This window comes from Gigantopelta aegis, chromosome 4 (genome assembly GCF_016097555.1).
Source record: "Gigantopelta aegis isolate Gae_Host chromosome 4, Gae_host_genome, whole genome shotgun sequence".
NCBI classification, from domain to species: domain Eukaryota; kingdom Metazoa; phylum Mollusca; class Gastropoda; order Neomphalida; family Peltospiridae; genus Gigantopelta; species Gigantopelta aegis.
The window spans coordinates 62,429,407-62,457,020 of NC_054702.1; the positions used below are offsets into that span (position 1 = coordinate 62,429,407).

The 27,614-nt window shown below is 37.4% G+C and overlaps 1 protein-coding gene across 1 annotated transcript in view; it reads left to right on the forward strand.

Annotated features, from left to right (window-relative positions):
• The first annotated feature begins 385 nt into the window (after positions 1-385).
• The window catches only part of LOC121370881, a 39,500-nt gene continuing 12,271 nt past the window's right edge, over positions 386-27,614 (forward strand). Inside the window, exon 1 of the mRNA XM_041496410.1 lies at positions 386-1,716. Within this exon, the coding sequence (XP_041352344.1) occupies positions 1,484-1,716 (233 nt within the window). The 5' untranslated portion in view covers positions 386-1,483. The remainder of the gene's footprint in view (positions 1,717-27,614) is intronic.

The window sequence follows — 27,614 nt, forward strand, 5'->3', positions numbered from 1 at the left end:
ATCATCACAACCATCACACTCACCATAATAACAACTACCACCACAACAACCATCATCACTACAACAACGTTCATCACCACAACAACAAATATCATCATCACCATCACCATCATCAACACCACCATCACCACTACCACTATTAAAACCACAATCTCAACTTACACACTCACCACAACAACCACCACAAGAACCTTCAACACCACCATAAGCACCATTACTACCACAACATTCATCATCACCACCACAACCATCACCATCATCACCACCATCAACACAACCACCTGCTGACTAAAACCACTATCTCCCGCTAGGTATAAACCTCTAGTATTTTTATTTTTTTATTTTTTTAAAGCACATTCCAAATTAGTTAGCATTTTCATATTCCTCTTGCTGACAAGATCTATGGCAGACGACAGGGAAATTGTCGCATGACAACACTTGCACATATCCATCCCGAACACGCCTTGATACCACTGGACGCTTCACGAGAGACGAAGCATCGATCAGCATCCGCTTTACTGCCGTCGAGTTATTAACCAACTGTAAGGTAAATAATATTTTGATTAACTTACACCGATACACCACTGTATAATTACTTCTATCCACTTTGGGGAGATTTTTATGAGCAGTAATTGTCTTGGAAAACCACCGATACGAAGGCGACGAGTAATTATGCCGGCTGATCCTCGCACGCTAAATTAGCCAGAGCCAGGCGTCCAATTACAGTCGTATTTTCGCATAAACAGTATTAAAAACGACGCACTTCGTAGATGAAGGAGGATGCGCAAAACCACGGAAGTCGGGGAATACAGACTTATCTGATTATTTTCTCCATTCTTAAAAATCTTCTTGTAATTAATAAAAGTACGAAAGAAAGAGCAGATCGGTAAATACAGGACGTCTTTCGGTGTCGTGTTCATTGCATTTTGTGTCTGATACATCCATCGTGAACATTTTACTTGTACGTGTGTACTTTATTATTCCAATATGTAGGATTTCCATTTAATGGAAGAAAAACGGAGATAGCTTATACGAAACTTTAATATTCAGATAGGATTTCTGTTTAATGGAAGGCAAACGGAGTAGTAGTTTTAAATATTTATCCTGAGCTTCTTGTTTCTTCTGTTTTATGAATGTATCCCTGGAAGGACTTTCATTGGAATTATTAAGATCAACAGCGTCTGTTACATCTTGTACTGTAGCTGATTCTTCCTGTACTAGTACCTCATCCTGATTCCACGTGAATACAGTACAAACATTCGTAATGTGTCAGATTCTTCTTATAGTACATCCTGCAGTCGGCTAATGAAACCAACACAACAGATTTTAGCGTGTTTTTTCTAAAACACACAAGGTACGAAACTATATTATAGCCGAACATTTTGAAACGTTCAAACGTGTTGCTCACTTTTTACTGGCGTCGGTTTCGCAAAACCAAAACTAAAACCAATTCCTGAGTGGGGAAGAAAACAAAAGGATCGAGATGGGGTGTCGAATGTCGCGCGTCCGTCCATCCGTGAATGGAATCAAGCCCGTGTCAGACAACTGCGCCTGTAAGTGTCACAAAAAACAGCCGAAAATGAGTTTTGAAGAGATTGCCAAAATGAAGGTGGATTCACGGATACCTCTGACTGCTCGCGAGATATTCAACATTTGCAAGTCGTGGAAAGCCATTTCCAGGAATATACTGGACACCGGTCAAACAATGTTTCTCAAGTGAGTAAATTTCAGTTTACAGTTTGTTTGTGCTTTTTTTTCTTCTTTTCTTTTCTTTTTTAGGTGGAGGGGTTGGGGGAGGGGGTATTGTTGTTTTTATTATTATTGTGTTTTTTTAATCATGGCTATTGAATGAAGGAAGTAAATTTTTTCTTTAACGACGCACTCAACACATTTTATTTACGGTTATATGGCGTCAGATATATGGTTAAGGACCACACAGATATTGAGAGAGGAAACCCGCTGTCGCCGCTTCATGGGCTACTCTTTTCGATTAGCAGCAAGGGATCCTTTATATGCACTATCTCACAGACAGGATAGCACATACCACGGCCTTTGATATATCAGTCGTGGTGCACTGCCTGGAACGAGACATAGCACGATGGGCGCGCATCAAGCGAGCGCTTTACCACTGGGCTACGTCCCGTCCTCAAGGCTAAAGACGTCTGTTACAGTTAGAGGTTGTGTTGTTTAACCACACCATTAGAGCACATTGATTTATTTATCATCACCTAATCTTTTACCAATGTTATAAACACCCTTAAATTATGCGTACACCTTTGGTAGTTGACGTGTGTGTGGCAACTGCAGGAGAATGTTTTACGAGATTTGTCTGTGGAATTGAAATGAGTCACCTGGGGGTACGATGTAGCAGTGGCATACGGTACGAAGTGTCGTAGGTTTGATCGCATTCCAGGGGCACATTTAGTTTTCTTGAGTTCTAGGACCGGGATCTAGTTCAGTCAGTAGAGCATTTACCTGAGGTGCATGGGTCGATGGTTCGAATCCCTTCGGTGGACCCATTCTCCGAGTGGCTCCACACACACACACACACAGACACACACACCCGTCCCAATCAATGTCTGACTGGTATATACACGACTGGTATATCAAAAGCTGTGATATGTTCTGTCCTGTCTGTGGAAAAAAGTGAATATTAAATAAAGATCCACAGCTGCTAATGAAAAATGTAGTTGATTTCCTCTGGAAAAAAACTTGTCACTTTTATCAAAAGTTTCATATCCAATAGACGATGATAAATTAATCAATGTACTCTAGTGGTGTCGTTAAACAAAACAAACCTTTTATAGTTCCGACACCTAACAGCCGCTGATTATGAATATAATATACTGAGGTGTCATATAAGCTTTCTCTGTGTTAAAGAAGATCGGTTTACTGTTCATTTATTTGTCTGCGTATACAATATACAGGTGTAAGACAGGGTTGTTACCTGTGGTGGGTTGTCTTTACATTGAAATGTAAGTTAATACACCAAACTATTGCATGTATCTTTGCTTTTATAGATGTTGTGTATATTAGTATATAAATGTCTTTCCCCAGCAGGCATTTACACGGCCGTGCGTTTCTTAGAAAAACTCTACTTTAAATAGCAAATATTAAATATTTACCATAGGAAATGCACATCACTTTCTCTCCAACCACCCTTCAGTCTGGAAGGTAATTCAGTGATTTCAGAGCCAGGAAGCCATTGTTCACACTGTCCGTTAGAAGGTAGCATTGGTAACTCTACCAAGAAGCGTATATCAACCACTAGCAAGTACGTTCCCAGAACAGACTAAAAACCCTATGACTGGACAATGCCGGACTTTCTGGATGGTGTTGGACACAACATCCGTATTATCCAGCCTTTTGAACAGATTGGTAATTACTGACATTTACTCGTAACAGATGAATGTGATATAAATGTGATAGACGTTTAATATGAATGATATGTCAAACGACTACATGTTTAGAAATAAGTGTAGGGAAGAAAACTCAGATGACAAATGTGTTAATTACGGGTGGCGATTGTGGATGAAGATCTCATCTGATGAGTATCCATGAATATCGTATGGTAAATGTGTGAATTATGTGTTGGTGGTGGTGGTGGTGGTGGTGGTGGTGGTGTTTGGGGTGTGTTATTATTTGTTGTGTTTTGTTTTGGTTTGATTTGGTTTCTTGGTTTGTTTTTTGTTTTGTTTTTTTGTGATTTTGCTTGGGAGGTTTTGGGGTGGGGGTTGGGTTATTCTTGTTTTTGTTGGGTTCGTTTGGGTTTGTTTGGGGGTTTTGGTGGGGGTGGGTGCGACTTATTTGACACCTGATAAAAGATGAATATCTGGGGGGTTTCTTTCCGTTTCTTTTTTTATTTATTTCCTCTTTCTTTTTTATGTTTTTCTTTTTTTCCTTTCCATTTACCTTTCTAAATTTAGTACACGTTGATCAATGTCATTTATTTGCGGTCTACGGGACTGAGCTCCTGTACCGTGCCAATACACTATTTTCGTACTTCTATATAGACCTTAAGTGTCCAACTTCCTTCCAATCAGATGGGATGCTATAACAACACAGATACTTTAGTGCGCTTGAAAGTACAATGAAACACGGAACTGTTTAAAGTGGATTTGAGCAAATAAAAAGTAGATAGTTCTGCAGAAAAACAACTCTGTGCGAAACCGTTATTTTCAGTTACTTTCTGTATTAGTTGTAGACGTTAAAATAAATTAACTCGATTCCTGGGAATTATTATCATTAGTAATAGGTCAGTGGTTTCCATTATGTGTGCCAAGGACGTGTTTGTGTTTTTAAATGCACGTGACGTCTCCATGTCATGCTGTGCTTGTTCATAATAGAACATACACCATTGGAGCTTTATTGTGAAAACACTTATGCAACTGAAAAAGCAACGGAAATATAAGCCTACTTTTAATGTATCGAACTTTATGACGGACAGCGTCGTGGGCTGGTTCAGATGTAGATAATTTTATTGGCATGAAATATATTTTGGATAAAAATTAGTTTCAGTGGTAAAGGAGAAACATTTACAAAAGGATGAATCCAAGAAATATGTTGACTTTTATATTACATATTTCAGTTTTGCGATATTCATCTTAAGTGATATGCCTGACTTTGTAGTCTTATTGAGTCTGACAATATTTTCTACCTATTAATTTCAGTTCCTTGTCTGTATATCCAGTATCATTTTGGTTGTCCTAAATTTTACAATAGCTCAAACTGGTATTTACTTCCTAATAATTTCGTACTTTATCCTCGGTGGTGTAGTGGTTATGCCATCGGACTTCTGGCTGGTAGGTACTGGGTTCGTATCCCACCTGAGGCAATGGGGGATTTTCCATGCCAGTACCGGCTTCAACCCAGAGTGAGTGCACCGCTAGGCTCAATGGGTAGGTGTAAGACCACATACACCGAGTTTCACCCACTTCACGGGTGCGATTATGGGTGTGTCTCCCGAGTGTATGACCCCACATGGGGGATGATTACACGGCATGCACTGCAGGTTCCGTGTACCCCGGGCTCGGGTGATACCGAGATAGCTCAACTGACAGTAAGCGAGGAGCACGAACCTGTCAAGTAGTCCCATACCGTAATGGAAATACAGCGGCTTCACCATTTATCTCATCATCATCCATGTTTGTAATGTCCAAAATACAACAAAAAAAATGTCTTTGTCTCTGTGTTAAAATGTTGTGGCGTTTTAAAAAATATATATATATCGTACTTTATTATTGATATTAGACGTTTAGTCGAATTCAGCGGCATCTGATTATACGTTTATATTGTTGTAATGTTATCATGAAACTGTTATCAAGAAAAACATATCAAAAGGGTTTTTTAAAATGTCATAATATATCACGCAATTATTTAAAAATTGCATTTTAAGTGTGCATAGTATCCTTAACTTGTCACCAGTGAGGAAGTTCTCAAAGCTGTGAAGACTCTAAATGATGAAATTATAAATGAATATATTAAATGTACTGTTGATAAGTTTTTAACATTATATGTTGTGCTGTTTAACCGTATTTCAGAAAGTGGTGTTTTCCCAGAAGAATGGTCACGGGGCGTTATTAAAACTATATATAAAAATAATGGTGATAAAAAGAATGTGGAAAATTGCAGACCAATAACACTATTATTGTGTTTAAGCAAGTTATTTACCAATGTTTTAAATAATACACCGAGTACATATGTCGAACAAAACGATATCCTTACTGAGGCTCAAGAAGGCTTTAGGAAAGGTTACTCCACTACTGATCATATATTTGCAATTCATGGAATTATAGAACTATTAAAATGAAGAAAAAAGAAACTATCTTGTGCGTTTATTGACTTAAAGAAGGCTTTTGACAAAATACGGAGAGTTGGACTGGTCCAAATTGTTAAGTAACAATTTAAATGGAAACTTCTTTAGAATAATTCACAATATGTATAATGATATAACATCTTGTGTTAAGAAGTTATCGGAGTTTTTCTATTGCACAATTGGTGTTAGACAAGGGGAAAATCTGTCACCACTTCTATTTTCTTTCTATGTTAATGACTTAGAGGACTTCTTGAAATCAGCTAACTATATATTTATAATCTAATGTTATATTACTTTGTTGAATACGGCACAGGATATAAATGGATTGTACATATTGGAGACATACTTTACAGACTAGGTTATAACTATGTATGGGATGCACTGTGTTTTATGTCTATGTCACATTTAAAAAGAACTGTAAAATTACGACTAGAAGACCAGTTTACTCAAAACTGGCATAGTAGCATTACCGAATCAGGAAAGTGTTCCACATACATAACCTTTAAAGAGAAAATAGAATTTAAAAGTTATTTTAACATCTTAAATAAGAAAAATTATATTACTTTTCTCCGATTTTATCTATCTAGTCATTTCTTACCAATTGAGAAAGGTAAATGGTCAATACTGACGTTTGTGTATATATTTTTTTATTATTGTTATATGTATACAATCCTCTGATGCTACCGGTGTGTGGCCTTGAGCGAAATAAAGATCTGGCCTGGTGCTTATAAAACTCGAGACTCTAACAGAGTCTGAGATACTAATGTCATGACAACGCCATGCAAATTGTATGCGTGTGATGTCATTAGAGATTGAGTCTGGAGTTTTATAAGCACGGGCCTTGATCTGGGCCCGTGCTTATAAAACTTAAAGTCTAGACTTTAATAAAGACCAGACTTTAACGTAATGCTATTTGAATGGCGTTGCCATGACGTTAAAGTCTGGACTTTAATAAAGTCTAGACTTTAAAGTTACATTCTCTGGTTACCATAGTATAAAATCATGTACAAATGTGAAATACAAGCTCAAATGCACTTTTTAAAAAGTCGTGTTCGCTATGAACGGAGATCGTCAAACGTATACGCTTGATTCGTCGTCTGTGCCGCCATAGCTCGGCAAAGCACAAACGACAGCCTGTTGTCAGTTTCAGTTAACACGTGCGTTTGCCGATTTCAAATTGTAAGGTTCGTCTCAAAAAATTAAAAGAGAAATCTTGCGCTGTACGAAGAACGTTCGGTTGAGGATACGGTACTGGAGTCTTTAATTAAAACCGGTTTGATCTTGACAACGTATTATCGACAATCGTACCTTCCTATTTCAGAATTGATCTTTTATAAAGTGTTAGTAGAACTTTCAAAGTTTAATTTGTATACTAGTAACACATTAATCATGTATATATTTTTTAAATAAAATATACTAAAATAGACAATGAACGTTTTCACTTCTTAATTTTACGTGTTAAAATCGACAAATTCAAATAAATATTATTTCGTTTGGAAAGGGTAAAGTTAGGGGGGGGGGGTTATTTAACGACATCAAACATAAAGCATATTGATTTAATAATCATCCGACCCCATACAACCGTAAATACAATGTGTTGAGTGCGTCGTTAAATAAAACATATCCTATCCTATCCTTCCTTCCATCTACTGTTGGATGTCTAACATTTGGTAATTTTGACATATAATCTTAGAGAGGAATCGGGTGCATGTTCAGGGGGAGGGTATTGGAGGTCGAAACCCTTATTTGCCCAAGCTTAAAAAAAAATTGAAACGTATTTTTGAGGGAGCATGGCCCCATATAAACTTCGCTTAACACAGTCTATAACCCCAACCCCGCTGAAATCTCTGCACACGCGCCTTGGAAACCCGCTACATTTTTTTTTAGCAAGGGATCGTTTATATGTACCATCCCACAGACAGGATATCACATACCATGGTCTTTTACATACCCGCTGATAGGGATCGATCCTAGACTGACCGCGCATTTCCAAAAAACACCTTTTTAGGTCTAAGTAATAAATAAAAATAACATATAGTCTTGAAAAATGTTACGTAAATCGAACACAGTACCCTCTTCCTCAATCCCTAGAGCGTTGCGTAATTAGTAACACCCTCTTACATGTAACGCGTATGCCAACAGCTGGCCACTGTCAAAATGTCAAGGCAAATCCCCCACCCACCGACCCCTGGAAAGGTGTTGTACCATACCTCTATGGATATAAATATGTTTTGGAGATATGAGACGACCCCTCAATCAAGACAGTTAAATTTGTTCAAAAATTGCGAAATCTCACGTGATCTCTTGTTGAGGAATTCTATAATTGTGATAAGCCAATGAAAACCGAGATCGGTACGAGCCCGTAAAAAGTGTCCCACTTTCAAAATACTGGCTTTGTTTTTTACCTGGATAAGCCAGCGTAGTGAAACCAATGCGGAGTGCGGCGTCATATATGCACCAAACGTAATTGGATTTTCTGTTCTATATGCTTAAATAATAAAAAAAAATATTCCGGATACTGCCGCTTTAAGGTTTATAAGCACGGGGCCAGTTCTGTTCTGTGACGTTAAAATAGGAGACTGAAAACTTTAACTCGCGTTATCAGTGGATCATTTTATTGATTTTGCTGAAAATGATGACCATAGAATACTATCAAGACATTTCATTCATACATGTGGGGGGGGGGGGTTAGCTCAGTAGGGTTGAGTGCTCGCTAGAGGTGATTGCGTTGCAGGATCGAACCACCTCGGTGGATCCATTCAACTGATTGTGTTTTTTTCTCGTTACAACCAATGCACCACACCTGGACAAAGGCCATGGTATGTGATTTCCTGCCTGTGGGAAAGTGAATATAAAAGATCCCATGCTGCATTAGGAAAAATGTAGCGGGTTTCCTCTGATGATCACGAGTCAGAATTACCAAATGTTTGACATCCAGTAGCCGATGATTAATAATAAATCAATGTGCTCTAGTGGAGTCGTTAAACAAAACAAATGTTCATACTTGTGGGCGTTGCATCCGTAGAATGTTCAACGCTATTACGTTTTGATTGTTCAAGCACGCTCACAGTGGACACATCCAGTAGCTTTGTGGCCTTGTCTAAATGGAGAAGTGTTTGTTTTAAACAATACTTTACGTACTTATGTTATTTCAGCACCACTTCATTTTCAGGTTAATGTATTAAAAATAGATAGAAACAATTTGCACGAGTGTAATTTTTAACATCAGTTTATTTTATAGCTCATTCATGTTGCTAAAGTGTATGTTATTGGCAAATAACAGTCTATCACGTGAGTTATATGGAGATTTTGGTTCATTGACGCTGCGTGTGCTTGTGTTGACTTTAGCTAAAGCTATTTCCGTTTAACCGGATATGGGATTGGGGAACAAACACAACCGACATCAACATATTTTCAGACGTGGTGAAAATGTGAATTAAAAAAATATATATTGTTCTCTGAGCAATTAACAAAGTGTCCATTTTCCATCCGTTTTATGAGCACAGAACTGAAATGAAAATAAGAAATAAAAACTACAATGGGGAAGTACACGCGTGATATAAAAAAACAAGAGTACCGGTGAGGTACATATCAGGCATACGTCCGTCAAAAATAGGTCGCGGTACACAACACACCGCCATCCCAAGTTGTATTTGCCTGCAAGGTTTGATGATCCTATAAGAAGTGATAAGAAAGATGTGGCCAGGACAAGGATTTCCTTTAATGTGAAGTAATGCGTGAAAAAAATCGCGGTGACCTAGATATGGTACGTGACACACCGCCACCCCTTGTTGTACTTGCATGCAAAGCTTTATGATACATTTTTAATTCATACGAAAGATGTGCTCCGGAAATGAAACGTAAATAGATGGACGGACGGACGGACGGACGGACAACGCCATACCATAATACGACCCGTCAAAGACAGGCGTATAAAAACACGTTTCTTTACCGACACCTCAGCACATTGTTTAATTAGCAGCTGTTGTTTGAGTGTTTAACATTAACGTTAATATTTTCTTTTAAATGAGAAGGAAAAAAACACCCTTGTGATATAGACTATCTCTGGCTTTATATGCATTATTCAAGGGTGTTTTATGTGTCTTCTCACGAATTTGCCAAATTCAACACCATCAGAGTATACATGTATTTGTAGTTGTTAAACCAGAAAAATAAAGATTGTTGTTGTTGTCGTGAAAAATAAAATGGTGTTGTTGTACCTATATTTAACTATATCATCAGTAAATATTGGACATTATGTGTATTATAATTTTATTTCTGTAATATATTTAATTAGTCTTATATTTTATAGAATTTCTTATTTACTACTTGCTTCTCCCACATTCTGGATAATATATGCCATGATTTTCTATAAACCAGTAGGTAGGTAGGTAACTAGTTTTACGTGCTCATATACCACTAGTGTTTTGAACAGCCCATCCCGAGTCCGACCTCCGATATGATCTGCGGCCTGACTCGAGACAGGACTTAATTACTTAACAAATAATTTTGAAATTTCGATTTAAGTCCTAATAATAAATGGAGGAAATGGGGTAGTTAATTTTTAGATGCGCCTAAAATTAAAAAATATTATAATTAAAAAATATACTCAACTAACAATTTGGACATAATTGGCGCAAAATTTGTATGGGCTAGTCTAAAATAAATTTTATTTATAAATTTCATTAACAGCTCAAAACCTTAATTACATTTGGGCCCAAGAAGGTTAGGAAGAAAGGTTGCCCCAGGCCTCACAGGAAAGATTTAAAATTAAATTTAGATTTTTGGGAAATGCCAATCATATCCCGAATCGGCGTGTGACTAGGTGAAGGCCGGGTTGGAGGGGAGGTCAGATCAAAACATCAGAATCCTAAGACCAAAACCGCCTACGCCCCCCCAAAAAGCACCTAACTTCCGGCATCCCATCATACCCACCATTCATCGAGTCCAACCGTAGTTCGGTCCAATCTTGGAGAACACTGTAGTCCTTTCCACAGGGAACACCTTTTTAAAAAAAACAAATTCATACTATGGAATTTACTACAACTTTACAAGTTATTTATACCTGAGCCGATTGTTTTCAAAATTGCACACAAAAATAGTTGGGGGGTTTTGTTGGGGTTTTTTAAATTATTATTATTTCCAAAACACTTTTATTGTTTTTCTTACGTCGAACCAAACTGAAATTATTTACAAAGATCACGATGATGGGACGAACTATAGATGGAGCGATAAAACCTGTTTGTATGTTAGCCGATAGGCGTGTATTCTAAACCCATCCAACACCAGACGACACTGTGCACTTGTTTTCTTTTGTTGTGTTACGTTACGTTACGTTACGTTACGTTACGTTACGTTTACGTTACGTTACTTTACGTTTATTTTGGTTGGGTTGGGTTTGTTGGGTTTTTATCATAATTAGATTTTGTTTGTATGTTGGTTTTGTATTTGATCTTTTGTTTTTTGCTGTGTTTGTGTGGGGGTTTTTGTTGTTGGTTGTTGTTGTTTGTTTTTTGTTTGGGTTCTTTGATATTATTTTTTTTTTTTGGGGGGGGGGGGGGAGTTGGGAGTTTTTTTGTTAGTTTTTTTGCTAGAAGACAACATACCGCCATTTTTGTGCCATTACCTGTTGTAGCAGCTTAACATAGTCCAGTGTAAGAAATAATTTTCGTTACAAAAAAAACACAATATAAAATGCTGAAATTTCTTTTCAAAACTTTCTGTGATTGTTACAAGTAAGTTGACCTCTGTATTTAATTATTTAAATAACCCATTGGGTTGTCATTTTAATACTAAATGAAAACAAATGTATAAGAGATATGTGCACTCATATAACGGCAAACTGGGCCGGTGTTCTGACATACGGTGAGGGCCGGCTTCGTTGGGATGCGACCGGCCATCGGTGGCGTCGTGGTAGGCCATCGGTCTACAGGCTGGTAGATACTGGGTTCGGATCCCAGTCGAGGCATGGGATTTTTAATCCAGATACCGACTCCAAACCCTGAGTGAGTGCTCCGCAAGGCTCAATGGGTAGGTGTAAACCACTTGCACCGACCAGTGATCCATAACTGGTTCAACAAAGGCCATGGTTTGTGCTATCCTGCCTGTGGGAAGCGCAAATAAAAGATCCCTTGCTGCTAATCGGAAGAGTAGCCCATATAGTGGCGACAGCGGGTTTCCTCTCAAAATCTGTGTGGTCCTTAACCATATGTCTGACGCCATATAACCGTAAATAAACATTTCTTTCTTTCGTTGGGATGCCCGTTTCTTGGTCAACCTATGTTGAAAATAGTAGCCTCGATATTGTTGTAATTTCCACAGAATATAGTTTGATATAGAAATAGATAACAATACATTAGTGGCCGTTGTTAACACACGTACATGTGTAAACAAGTTTGTGTTATCCAAAATAACGAATTATGTTCTCACCAACGGGTGTGAAACAATACAATTTCTACGTACGTGTATGTGTGTTAAAAATTTCAAGACATACGATTGGCTGCTTCTAGGTGATGACCAGGTCACCAATGTCATACATCCAGTGAAAAAAACAGCACGATCAAAATCGATTACACAGTGATGTGGTTAACCTGACAATCATTTGTCTGTGACGCGTAAGTGCAAGGGCTGTAAATAACTTTTAGTTAAAAAAAGATGTTAAAATTTGCTTAAAACCTGGTTTTTGAGGATATGTAAGAAATAGAATAATACATTCGTGTCCGTTAGATACCATGTATCTTACAACTCGTTATTTAAAAACGTATCAAACTCGCTTTCGTTCATAAGATACGTTTTAAAACTCGTTGTAAGATAAATGGTATCTAACGGCCACTCGTGTATTATTCTCTATTTAGTGGAGGTGTGCAAGAACAACATAGTGTGTGTTTGTTTTGTCGCTTTTGGCCCACACTCTGAATCATCATATTTCAGAGGTGGGTCCAAAGGGGGAACTCGTAAATATATTAAAGTGATTCTTTTTTCTGGGTTTGTTTGGGTTTGGTTTGGTTTGGTTTTTTGTGTGGTATTTTTTTTTTTTGGGGGGGGGAGGGGGGGGGGGGGGGGTTTGTGGGGGTTTTATTTATGTGGTTTTCTTTTGTATTTGTTCGTTTTTGTTTTTGTTGTTGTTGTTGTTGTTGTTGTTTCACTGGAATGTCCGTTTTACGAGTTGGTCCATGTGTTCTTTTCCCTTTAGTCCACGACAAAAAAAAATCCCAGTATTTCCTGAATTCGTCCCTGTATTTCACTACGTTTACAATAAAACAGAAAATTCAAATCGTTTTTTCTAGAAATCCACAAGGAAGCTATTGAGTACACTTGGACTTGTGTCACAGTTGTTTTTTTTACCTATTCAAATCTCTTGCTATCATGTCTGAAAGCATCATTAGGGTCGTTTCAACTTCAGAATTACAGGTTACTTATCCTGGTGAAACTAGTGCAATGACATTTAGTGGTCTATAAACTTTGGATCCAGTGCGTCTCTTCGTTTTCTTTTTTATAATTGTTATTTTTATCAGATTCAGCATGAATCAGTATTAATTCTATAAGAATTTCCTGGTGAATATAGGAAAGAATGAAATGTTTTATTTAACGACGCACTCAACACATTTTATTTACGGTTATATGGCGTCAGACATATGGTTAAGGACCACACAGATATTGAGAGAGGAAACCCATTGTTGCCAGTTCATGGGCTACTCTTTTTCGATTAGCAGCAATGGATTTTTTATGTGCACCATCCCACAGACAGGGTAGTACATACCGCGGCCTTTGATATGCCAGTTGTGGTCCACTGGTTGGAACGAGAACTAGCCCAATGGGTTCACCGATGGGGATCGATCCCAGACCGACCGCGCATCGAGCGAGTCTTTACCATTGGGCTACATCCCGCCCCGTGATAAATATAGTTTGTTTGTTTTTTCTATTTTCTTCTGTTTATTAATTTCTTTCTTTTTTTTCTATAACTTCAGCTACTAGTATATTAGATTAAGCAAGAATCAATAATAATTTTATGAGACTTTCCAAATGTATATAATGTCGGGGGGTGTTGTTGTTGTTGTTGTTTTGTTGGGGGGGGGGGTTGGGGGGGGTTTTGGGGGGGTTATTGTTGTTCTTTTCCTTCTTCGTTTTAATTCTTTCATTATTTTGTTCTTCTTTTTTTCTTTTTTTTTTCTTTTTTTCTTCTCTTTGAAGACCAACAATAACTTCATGTAGTTAGTATATTATTTCAAAAAGCACAATTATTGATCATACGGTAATAATTTTTTAATGTTTGGTTTTCTGTATTGCGATCAATCATTTTAATTAGGGATGGGTATTATTAGTCCGAGTACTCTGCCGTTCGAGAGCTAGACGGACTTGTGTACGGTTATGATCGCTCTCTGCTGTCAGAAATCACTCTATAGCGAAAACGCGGAATGGCTGACTACCACGATGTAGACAAAGATTCCCGCTCAAATACAACAACCATTCTAAGCTTGACACTAAATACCTTTACATTGATCATTTTCGAGTTCGCCGAACATTATTCATGTACCTAAATGTGTTTGAAGAAAAATCTTGTGATTAGAAAAGAGTACCTTTTATGAAATATGGATTTCAAGTAAAATTAATAGATATGCTATATTTATTGTGTACGAAGCCAAAACAATGGTGCGAAAAGTGACTGGCGTCGAACTTAGTGAAATAAACACAAGACAATTAGACCATCCCTACGGCAATCTATTTCTATGGACGTCCGAATGAGCCCCCTGTCTTTATTTTACATGTACTGAATACGATTTATATTGGGTCAGGATTGAACGACGTTCATTAAACGACATTACATATTAAAGTAATATCTATTGAACATGAAATGTGTAGTAGACATTTTTTTAAATAATAGTATTTAAATAATAATCAATGACCAAAAAACCTCGAAGGGCTGTCAAATTTACCCCACCTTATCAATGTACAAATAGCACTGAGCTATATGGTTTATATGTGACAATGGTGTTAAAATTTATTTTAATGGTGTTATTTTTTACGTGTATTATTCATATGGAATTTGTGGACCACCACACATTGTTTTGAGTTACCTTTCTTGAATATTGGTCATTCAGAAGTTAACTGGATGTCCCGCTACAAAATATATACCGCATCAAAAAGGTTAAAATATTACAGTATACACAAGTAAACTAAAATTAAAACTAAAAATCTCACTACGTATTGAATTTAATGTTTAAATTTTAAATGATATATATATATAATATATATATATATATATATATATATATAATATATATTATATATATATTAGTTATATATATATATACAGTTGAATCTCGTTGGCTCGAACCCCGTCGGTGCTCGAGAAAGTGTTCGACCCATCGGGTAGTTCGACCGAACCATTCGGTCAACATCGGATATTTCCGTAACATCAGTTAGAAAGTTGAATTAGATAGGTGTCAGGACGTTTCGGCCCCAGTACATGCTCGGCCCCAAACCGTTTTGGCCCCAGACGTTCGGCCCCTAATGCAATATACGGCGATCTAGTGTTCGTGTATACAGATATATGCTGTAATTGGTATAGTAACACTTTAGATGGTCACATACACCGGTAATAATATAAATAAAATACAAATTTGTAACTTTAATTTGTCGAATAACATTCATTGCGCGCGCGCACACACACACACACACACACACACACACACACGCATACGTACATACAATAGGCCTACATACATATTATACACCGTGATACGCACACACATACACACATAAACATCGCGTTCATGTAGAATATCACTGATAAATGATATGGTGATAAAATAAGGAAGCGAAACTTACTTTTAGTATGTTTAGACTTTCATGTTTGTATATTACGTTTTAACATTGTTTCACTGACGATTCAAGTAGTAGAGAGTGATACAAGACAGAACTTACCTAACCCACGATTCTATCACAAACAACTCAGACTAGGTTCAGGAACTGTGCATCCATGTGTATTTTTGCTGTTTCTTTTAAATGCTAGAACACTGAGATGTGTGTCCAGGACAGCTTGGTTGAACTTTAATGGGATATAAGCACGAAAATAAAGTTGAACTGAACTGAACTAGAACATGTCTTAATGATGCTACTTTCAATTTACCTACCGGCCTCAGTGGCGCAGTGGTTAAGCCATCGGTCTCCAGGCTGGTGGGTACTGGGTTCGGATCCCAGTCGAGGAATGGGATTTTTAATCCAGATACCGACTCCAAACCCTGAGTGAGTGCTCCGCATGGAAAACATTCTTTGTGATCGTACTTAATTTCTGTACACATGTAACCCCTACTGACGTCAAACATCAGTGGTTCCAATTCTAGCCACATGTAAAGCGCCCCTATTATGGGAAGGGTCTACATGGAAATATAATTAAGTAGAACAAACGCAAAACAATTTATTGCAATTTATTAAATTGTATTTAGACAAACAAGAAAATCAGTTCATTTTAATTTTTGGATTATCAAAACTAAATACAGTTTTGGTTGATTGGCTCTTATTTATTCTTTAACACTCGGATATTATGATCAATTAAAAATAATATAATAATCACAAAAAGAGAGAAAGAAAGAAAAAAAGAAAGAGAACGAGAGAAAGAAATTACAATATTTACGATAAAATTTAATAACAAAACACAAGTGACTGAATAATTTGATTTATAAAACAACGTCTGGGGCCGAATGTGTAGCGGGGCCGAACAGTCTCGAAAGCATTAGATACATATTATTCGAATCTGGGTCGTTTCGCCCTAAAAACCATTTCGAACTCTGCGTTGTTTCGCCCTTAGTCCTATTCACCCAGGGTTGGTTCGCCCCAAATCTCATTCGTACCGAGTCGTTTAACCTCAGCTGGGTATGTAGTATATTTAATAAAAAACCACAGCACATCAGTAGTATGCAGTGTGACTGTTCATAAATTAATTATTAATGTGAATACATTGTCTGTATATTATCTAAGGCCTGTACGTATTTCATGTATATGGCTTGAGTAAATAATACTGGAAATAAACAAAATTATAATATTATTTTTATCTGTAAATATAAACACGCAATGTAGGACAAATCAATGAATAAATGTACTTTCTTAACAAAATAAAAATTATTGCGAATCGAAAAATGGGGCGAAACGACTCGGTTAGAGGTACGAATCAACCCTGTTCAAAACGACTCGGGTGAACTAGTAATAAGGTCGAAACGACCTGTTACCATATAATTTTGTTAACTGCTGACTTAAATATTTCATCAATGTGTTATATAACAAAATATCAGAGTGAAAGGATTTATTAGAAATTACTCCTGTGATGCAGAAGCCCTTGCCGAAGTGATGATAGCTGAGTACCTAGCCCCTGGTTTTACTGAAAACTGGTCTGGTAGACGTGTTCAGAGTAACGCTTCCCGCCGAGGCCAATTGTTTGCTTGGTATCACGGTTCATCGAAAATGCACCGTGACACTAGCTGTACTGGCTGAACACACAACATGACAGGTATGGTTTTCCATTTGATATTTGATGTATCACCAGTTCAAGGGAAATATAGCTAATAACACAGACGGGACCGATAATTTAGTTCGAGCGAAGCCTTATAGTCGACTCTGGACGTATTCGACCCATCATCAGTTAATATAATGGTTTACCGGACAAAAACTTCGGGACTTCGTTTTTGGTTCGAGTTTGCGGTGTGATCGACCCTTCCGAGGTCGAGCCAACGAGATTCTACTATATATATATATATATATATATATATATATATATATATATAATATATATATATATATATACACACTAGATTATGTCTCTGTCAATAATACCAAGAAAAACATCGTTATTTCTACACTACGCGAGATCGTTGCTTATCCGCGCGAAAACCCATACCGCGAGGATATATACATGCGTGTATTCTCATTATGTATATTTCACTGAAAACTCGTCTCTGAGTATCTTTATTTAAAAATTTAAAAATTTCCCGGGAAGCATTCTCCCCCCCCCCCCCCCCCCCCCCCCCCCCCCCCTCAAAACACCATTACAGATCTGGCTCTCTTTGTCAACTCGGTCCATTTACCTTCGACAAACTCAAATTGGCATTTTTAGAATTCTGGATCCGTCCTTGTAGTGATGGCAGAATCATGGTTTATGGGCCTAATCAATTTCGTGGGTCCATAAACCCTTTTTTCCTAAAATCGCTACGTATAGTGGCAAAATACGATATAGTGGTAATATACATTTTTATATTTTCAGTCAATGACCAATAATATATCTCTACTTGTTATGGAACTACTTTTACACTAGTTATGATCAGCAAAGGAATTGTGTATTGTTAGATTTTTACGCATTATTTTATTTCCAATTAATGGGTTTTTTAAACGTTTTGATGACAATTTTTGTTTTAAAGATTCGAAATAAATTGTCGTTTAAGAACTATTTTGTTTTGGTGTATAGTTATTGCAGGCCAAAAGGCATTCAACAGGCGTGAGCCTAATACCCTAGAAAACGGAACGATGCTGTCTAATATAAATGGCTAATTTCATTAATCTTATCGAATTATATAGAATTGCAGGATAAATAAAATGACCGGTTACTGTCTTAAGATATCGGCTTTATCTTGCTCAGGTCAAATGGTGAACGCCGCTCGGTGAAGAAGTCTTGCGGTTTTTGCCGTTCTAACCTTCACAAGATATATCCGATATCTTAAGACAGTAACTAGTTATTCTCTGTATATTGCCCTTGCTAATGGTCAAAATTTGATAAATATACTCCAACGCCAACAGTATTTTGAGACAGACTTCTGACAATAGCAAGAAAAGACATGATGTATGCAACTTGATCTAGGATCGATTCCTGTCGGTGGGCCCATTGGGCTATTTCTCGTTCCAGCCAGTGCTCCACAACTGGTGTAACAAAGGCCGTGGTATGTACTATCCTATCTGTGGGATGGTGCATATAAAAGATCCCTTGCTGCTAATCGGAAGTAGCCCATGAAGTAGCGACAGCGGGTTTCCTCTCTCAATATCTTTGTGGTCGATAACCATAATTCCGACGCCATATAACCGTAAATAAAATGTGTTGAGTGCGTCGTTAAATAAAACATTTCGTTTCCTGGTCATCTCTGTGTACTATATTTAGTGTTTGTTATTAAATTTGTTTGGTAGAAGTGGTGTTGAATTTTGGTTTTTGTTGCTGCTGCTGCTGCTGCTACTGCTGTTGTTGTTGTCGTTGTTTTTGTTGTAGTTGACATTTTGTTGTTGTTGTTGTTGTTGTTTTGATATATAGTCATCTACTTTTTATATCTACTTTTCAATAATGAAAAAGAAAAACAGGAAGACAAATAATGAATGAAAACAAAATTGAATCTGGTTACGGCAAATAAATGTATTTAAAGGTCGACTTCTATATAATATTTCTTCTTTTTTTAATTATTAATTTTAGAGAACCTAAGCTGATCAGTGTTATATTTCTAATTAATTAAAGTTCGGAAACTGTACAATTATCGATCCCGAGTTTTAAAATGAATGTGCATACAGGAATATGAAGCGATCAGGAATTGCTGCGTTGTAGCATTGTCATGGTAAACGTAAAATCAATCGTCTAAGCACCTCAACAATAATTTGCCGGTGTTCACACTGATGAGACCGGAATCAGTCATACGTAAACGAAGATGACACAGCATTGCGTTTCTCTTGCTTTAATTTCTCGAAATGAGCAGGACATTCATGTTCGTTCTTTGTATTTCATTCACGGAATGATGTTAACCAATAATTGCTCTTCGTTCGATTTTTTCTTAGACCCTACTTCTATTCAAATATATTGGATATTTATCGTATTTTTGAGAGAGAAAAAAGAAGATAAAGTACACGAGAGATTAAAAGCTTCTGTATTGTATCTACAAATGAAACGAACCTCAAAGGCTCTTGCATATAGTTCTATTTCGTGGAAGATTGCTACATCCATTGAATATAAATATGTCCACGTTAAATATATAATCCATTGACCATAATATTTTCCTGTCCATGGAAGTTTATTTTAAATCTGTAAATTATCTTTTGTTACAAATGCTTGAATCGGTCAAACTGACTAAAAAGAGATATTCATGCATAAGGAATTAAGAATCATTTCAGGGCAGAGATTGACTTGTTTTTAGGAGAGATGTCTTTCATACATTGTATTTCTGGGGAGGGGGTATTGTTTGGTGTAGGTTACCTGCTTCCTACTATATTTGTGATTTGTTTCTCTAACTTGTGTTTGTTGCTTCATGAAACATTTATATTTATATAGCAATCAAGGCAAATTAAAAAACATTTTTCGACGCCCCTCCCCCACCCCTATCTGATCAGCCAAGTGCCACCCCATACGTTAATGCATTTATATGTCCAGGGAGCAGGATTTAACTCAGTGGGTGAGTGCTCACTTAAAGTGCTTGTGTTGCAGGATTGAACCACTTCGGTGCATCCATTCAGTTGACTGGGGTTTTTTTTTCTCTTTCCAACCAGTGCACCACAACTGATCAAAGGCCGTGGTTTGTGCTTTCTTGTCTGTGGGAAAGTGCATATAAAAGATCCCTTGCTGCATTAGAAAAACTATAGCGGGTTTCCTCTGATGACTGTGTTATACTTACTATAATATGTTTGACATCTAATGGTCGATGATTAATTAATAATTAATTAATTAATCAGTGTGCTCTAGTGGTGACGTTAAACAAAACAAACAAGTAAAAATCATATGTCCATGAACCTAATAAGAATATGTTAGACACCAAATAGCCGTATATTAAACTGTGCTGAGTTGTTGATAAACAAACATTACGTTTGCATTCTTTCTAAAAATGGCGGGACGTAGCCCAGTGGTACAGCGTTCGCTCGATGCGCGGTCGGTGTGGGATCGATCCCCGTCGGTGGGCCCATTGGGCTATTTCTCGCCCCAGCAGTGCACCACGACTGGTATATCAAAAGCCATGGTATGCACTGCCCTGTTTGTGGGATGGTGCATATAAAAGATCCCTTGCTGCTAATCGGAAAGAGTAGCCCATGAAGTGGTGACAGCGGGTTTCCTCTCTCAATATCTGTGTGGTCCTTAACCATATGTCTGACGCCATATAACCTCGATTGTGTACCATTTCCTTCATATTCCTGCCACTTCTGCTTCTGTCCTTCCTTCTTATTTCACACCTTTCATAATAGTGTAATTTAGTGTAATTTGGTGTTTTGTTTTATTTATTTGTTTGTTTGTTTGTTTGTTTGTTTGTTTGTTTTGTATTTATTTTTGTTTTGTGTGATTTTATGGGGGTCTTGTTTTTATGGGGGTTTTGTGGGTTTGTTGTTGGTGGGTTTTTTGTTTTTTTTGGGGTGGGGACTTTGTTGAGTTTTGTGTTGTTGCTACTGTTGTTAAAAGCAAAATTCTACTTATAATTTTGTATCATATCATAGATGTCTAGAGAAATAATAGGATTCAATTTTTACTGTTAAATATACCAAAGATGATCTCCATCATGTGGCTGCTATGATTAGTGTTGTGCCCTCTATTCAATGTGCCGTATGTGTTTGTAAATTATTGTAAGACTAACAAATCACGTGTATAAATATCGTACACACTAGTACTAGGGCCCATTTCACTAAACATCGTAAGTCTATGTCTGCTACTAGCAGTTATACCGGTCGTGCGTTTACACGTGTTTGGCATCAATTTCACGCAGAAAATCACGGAAGCTGGAGTATGTTAAAGACAAAAGAAAAATGAAATATGTGTTCTTATAACTATAGTGGTTGAACTATTATTTAAGATTGAACGTTATATTTTTGACGTTCATGCGATGATAAACACCAAAACCGTTTTACACACTTATTTTGGTGCTCATATCCAATTAAGTTTCGAACACTCTATCCTAGCCACACGGTAAAATGGTTTTGGTGTTTATCATCGCATGAACGTCAAAAATATAACGTTCAATTCTTATAATTCCAAATGCATTAATATTGCCATTATACAAAACTATATTTAAAAACCCAATCGAACTCTATTCCACAATGATTTACAACTGTATCAGTACACAAATAAGGGAATTCCCGTAGAAAGTTTTTTTTCCGTCAAATCTCCGATTCTTTATGATGATTTACATGAGGTTTTGTCAATTTTAATTTTATGAATCAAATGTGCATAAAAAGTTATAAAATTTAAAATAACTGAACATCAACTGATAACTCAAACAGGTTATTTTTTTCAAAAATATCAAACGATAATTAATTAAGAATTGAACGATCTATATACTTATTTTAAGATATTTTCTTATAAATACCACAACAAACAATGACGCAGTACTTGGATGAAATGGCCGCAGCTCTTTATTAAATGACACATTTGACAAGAGCATATGGCGGGCAGGCATGTACTACAAACAATATTCCAAATTCTCTGGGTACTACCCTCTAGTGTTGAGACATAGCAGGGCAGTTCACTAACATGCACACGCATAAGTGGGATTCCTGCTGAGTATCTACCTACCACGGCAATGGATACAACAGCACCCAACAACTCCCTAGTGTACAACATAGCAGAGTATACCAAACACATGTACATGAAAGACCAACCCACTCACATATACCCACACCAATGCATTCCAACCAAAAACTCCCAGGGTAAACCTTAGCAAGTTTCCGCCCCCTAGTGTGCAACATAGCAGGGCAATAGGAAGCATTTACCTGGGTATATGTGAGAACTGATGACTAGCTTCCCAGTGTAAAATTCCATGGCAAAGCAACCACAACAATAACTGCCATATAAATATAGCAATTAACAATATTAAAGCTGTTGATCATACATGCGTGCCCACCATATCATGCCACACGGATATGTCTTCACATATCCGTCAACCCCATTCATCCTAGTATAAGTGTTAAAGTACTTAGAACTACGAAAAAATTAACTTAGTAGACGTAAGAAACGTCTCCAAAGCGCCCTGCAATGTGTTGACGAAGATTGCATTACCAATGTCATCCAAATGCACCCCATCACTTCGAAATAACTGTGGACAGTCAAACGTAATGTCATCATGCCTGATAACCCGTCCCCCGCCTGCTAAGACAGCTTTTCTCCCAGATCTATTCACCCGTTTCCTTTTCTTTTCTATTGCTGTTACTAAATTACCCCCTCTCCAAGTTAGACGAGGAAGAAGATCTGACCAAACTAATATACACTTAGAGCTTAGCAATGACTGGGACAAACTGTGTATGTCTCTTTCTACCTTCACACACAGTTCTGCAGTGGCTATCTCTGTTACATCATTGCTACCGACATGTAACACAATGTATTGAGGCGGGGGATTTTCCACTAACCTCTTCCTGATATTATACATCGCGCCGTCCCACTTTAATCCACGGCGTCCCATCCAGGAAATATTCACCCCTAGGCGCTCCAGCCGTAAGTGACTGTTCAACTGCACCGCTGCTCTCTTGGATGCCCAATAAATGATAGAAGATCCCACTATCCATACGTCTGCAAAAACGCAATGAATATTATTAACCAGAAGCAGCGCATGACTTGGTACACTGCAACAATAACCCTATGCCATATTAACTCTAACATATTTTTGGAAAGCTGTGGACTTCCAACGACCCAACACTTGAATTGTGTCAGAAGAAATTCCTCTCATAGCTAAGGTAGTTGCAGCACCTATTCGAAAGGAATGAGACTTGTAGTGTGCCTGAGGTAAACCCAAGAAAGAAATTACTTTAGTTAATACTGCACTGAACTGATATTGATTGAGGGGTTTTCTATCACAATGGACAAACAAATAACCATTGTTGACAGGTCTGACCAACAAGAACTCTCGCATGTTTTTAACAGGACAAACCAAACTACCTGGTATTAGCGGAATATGCACTGTTGTACCACGACCACTTTGATCTGTTTTGGAGTATCTTAAAGTCACAATCAATTCTGAAACATTGCCTATATCTAATGTTATATCGGAGAACAACAAAGGCCTATGCGATGCATGTGGTGTAGTATAGACTAGTTCACTCACTCTGAACAGACCGAAAAAGGCCAAGCAATACACAGCCCTGAATAACAACAATTCATATCTAGATGCACAAATATGCCTCAATTCTGAGTGTATTTGAGCTAAAATATCAAGGGTAATGGGAGATCTAGCGTCAGGCCGGCCATGCAACCTCTTCAAACCTTCCAGAGCTTTTTTAACAATAAAAAAGGAAGTCGAGTCGTCCCACTGATGCACTTTATGCACAAAACTAATGCCCGATATGTAAGATGCGATGGAAGATGGGGCTGACCCCTTAGTAGAATGGTGTCCTATGAATAATAGTAAATGCTCAATAGGGACCGGCCATATATCCCCCATATGCATTAAGGATCTAAACTGTGCCAAACTTCTGATAGCATTACTGTAACAAGCATGGGTACTGCTGGATAGACTTGCGCCTAGCAGTCTTCCAATTTCACTGTGAAAATTGACCAGAGCCAGGTTGGGAAATAAGTCTCCCTGGAATCTGCCTGAGGAGCCAGTTGTCGGAATTTGTCCAGCTGTAAACGTGATAAACTATCTGTTAATATATTTACATTGCCAGGAATATGTACTGCTTTGAAAAGTATGTTCAACTGTAAACATCGAAGTACAAAGATACGCAATAATGTCAAAATGTTGTGCGACTTCGAGGTCATAGAATTTATTATGGCTACAACAGACGGATTATCAGAATGAAAAAGTATCTTTTTATTTGCCAACCTATTGCCCCAAATAAATATTGGCACTAAAATTGGGAAAAATTCCAACACTGTAATGTCATCTGTATAGCCCTGTTCAAACCACCATTGAGGCCAACTCGCATAAGTCCAACTACCATTGTAATATGCTCCAAAGCCATTTCCCTGTTTTGCTGAACTATCAGTGAAAAGGTTTTCATGTTCGCTTGTGACCCAAAATTGGTCACGGAACATCGATATTCCATTAAATGATTTGAAAAATTGTAACCACATAAGCAGGTCAGCACGTATGTCAGCTGTTAATCTCAAATGATGAAATGGTTTTGTAAGCCCAATAGTGGCATTAATCATTCGCCTACAAAAAGTTCGACCTGGCGCGATTGCACGACATGCAAAGTTGAGAATGCCCAATAAAGACTGCATCGCCTTCAATGTAGTTTTCTGTCCTGATAACATATCTGAAATCCTAGTCACAATTTCGTGAACCTTTTCCATTGGTACCTTGATTAACATGTTAACAGTATCAATCTCCAAGCCCAGAAAACAAATTACCTCCTGTGGGCCCTCAGTCTTATCCTCAGCAATAGGCACTCCTAACCGACTACATAAATTAAAGAACGTGTATAGAGCTTGTTGACAATGGTTCGAATTCTTTGACCCCACAAACAAAAAATCATCTAAATAATGTATCATTCCCCCCCCCCCCCCCCCCCCCCCCCCGTACAGTTTCTTACGTGTGGCCCATTCTAAAAATGTGGAAAATTTCTCAAATGTAGCACAAGAAATAGCACAACCCATTGGTAGACATTTATCAAAGAAAAACTGCCCTTCAAGTTTAAAACCTAATAAATCAAACTCACCTGGCCACACTGGCAATAATCTGAATGCAGACTTAATATCAGCCTTTGCTAACAATGACCCTTGACCTGACCTTTGTATCATAAAAACTGCTTCATCAAATTTTGTATACGATACCGAACATACATGGGGATCAATGAAATCATTAACGGAATGATTTTCTGGATATGATAAATGATGTATCATTCTAAATTGACCTGAGGTTTTCTTAGGAACCAAACGTAAAGGAGATATACGTAATGTAGCAATAGGTCTTGATTTAAAGGGGCCAGCCACTCTACCTATCTCAATCTCTGTTTTAACCTTTTCTCTAGCTAATGCAATATTGTCATTCAATGATTTTAAATTTGGAGCATCTACGGGGATTCGGGGGCCTGTGTATTGCAAATGAAAACCATACATGAAACCGTCTAGTAATTCTTTCGCAATAGCCTCATCAGGATATCCTTTCAACTCAGCATCAAGCACTGTGGTGTTTACTGAGGTAAATCCCAAACTAAATTTTTCTTTTTCCCAAAGCACTTTGGGCATCGCTGGTTTTATCACCCTGGTTACGAAAGGAATCACCTTCCCCCTTCAAACAGTTTAGTTTGGAGTGATTGCCACGGCAAACTGAGCATATGTGTTGATACCTACACATTTACAACTGTATCAGTACACAAATAAGGGAATTCCCGTAGAAAGTTTTTTTCCGTCAAATCTCCGATTCATTATGATGATTTACATGAGGTTTTGTCAATTTTAATTTTATGAATCAAATGTGCATAAAAAGTTATAAAATTTAAAATAACTGAACATCAACTAATAACTCAAACAGGTTATTTTTTTCAAAAATATCAAACGATAATTAATTAAGAATTGAACGATCTATATACTTAAATGGAAGATTTGTTGTAAAGCTGTTCGAGTATTAATTTTGAACTAATTAACATAAGGGAGAGCATCAAATTATTTACAAGATTTATCAATTACTATATTAAAATTGCGTTTGTCAAAAGTTGAATTAGTGAAAAGTGAATGTGAAGACAGACTTGAAAGGGATGAAGTGGTTTCAGTGTTACTCTGTGTGTGTGGGGGGGGGGGGGGGGGGGGTCAGAGGAAGTTTGTGATTGTGTGATATTATTATCGGAAAGGACAGGTCGCGTAATTGTGCACGAAGGCGTATGTGTTTTTGCGCATGTAAGTGGCCTCAGATTACAGTTATCTTCCCATTTGGTTGTCAAAAATCCGGAAATTTGACCGCGCAAGTAGTCTGCTATTTGACTGTGATTATTTCATGGCAGACGGCTATAAAGTGGCAACTATTTGACTGAATCGACAGGGGAAAGCATGTAGTTTGTAAACATGTGTAACTTGTTGACATTGAAGACTTATTTGTGGTAATTCCTGCCCATGCAAAAGTAATGCTTTTTGTGTAAAATGGGTGTACTCCGGCCTGGTTTAGAGGGTGTGTTTGTTTAAACCAATATGCTGGGAGAAAGAGCTGGACAACAGGGGTTGTCCTTTTCAGGGTATGTGTCCCCCAGGCAAGCAAAGGTACATACAAAAATCCACTGCTGATATTAATAAAAATGTTATAGCCACTAAGGCTATATACAAACATATAGCGAAATTAATTGTGGTCTGAGGCCAAGTGGTCGATTGTCAAATAAGACAGAACTGCGCTCATGTCTTTCTTTTCATTTGTTGAGCATTCTCTGCTATAACTTCTAAAGTCGCCACCAAAACATTCGTGTCTGTCATCCGACATTATGATTGTCTGTTAGTTTGTCTCAGTCACTCACAGTTCAGACGATATTGGGATAAACACAGAAACATTCTGTTTTTATTTGTTTACCGAAAAAGTGCAGTTTTATGGTTCATTGAAGAATTAACGTTATTTTTTTAGATCACGTGATAGCATTTTAACCAATCCAGACGCCTATTACAAAACAGTAATTACAAAATGGAATTATAGTAATAAGAATTGAGGGTTAGTCGTAGATTTACGTTTACGTTAAAAACTAGGCTTACGATGTTTTGTGAAATTGAGCCCAGATCAATACTTTATAAATGACAGTAGGTACTGGGATCGCAGAGGGAGATTTAATGACTCAACGGACATGTATGCGTAAGACCACGACATTAATTTCTCAAATCTCTAACCCACTGACTTGAACTGACAGCCCAGCAAAGATGTGTGGCTAGGATAGAGTGTTTGAACTTTAATTGGAT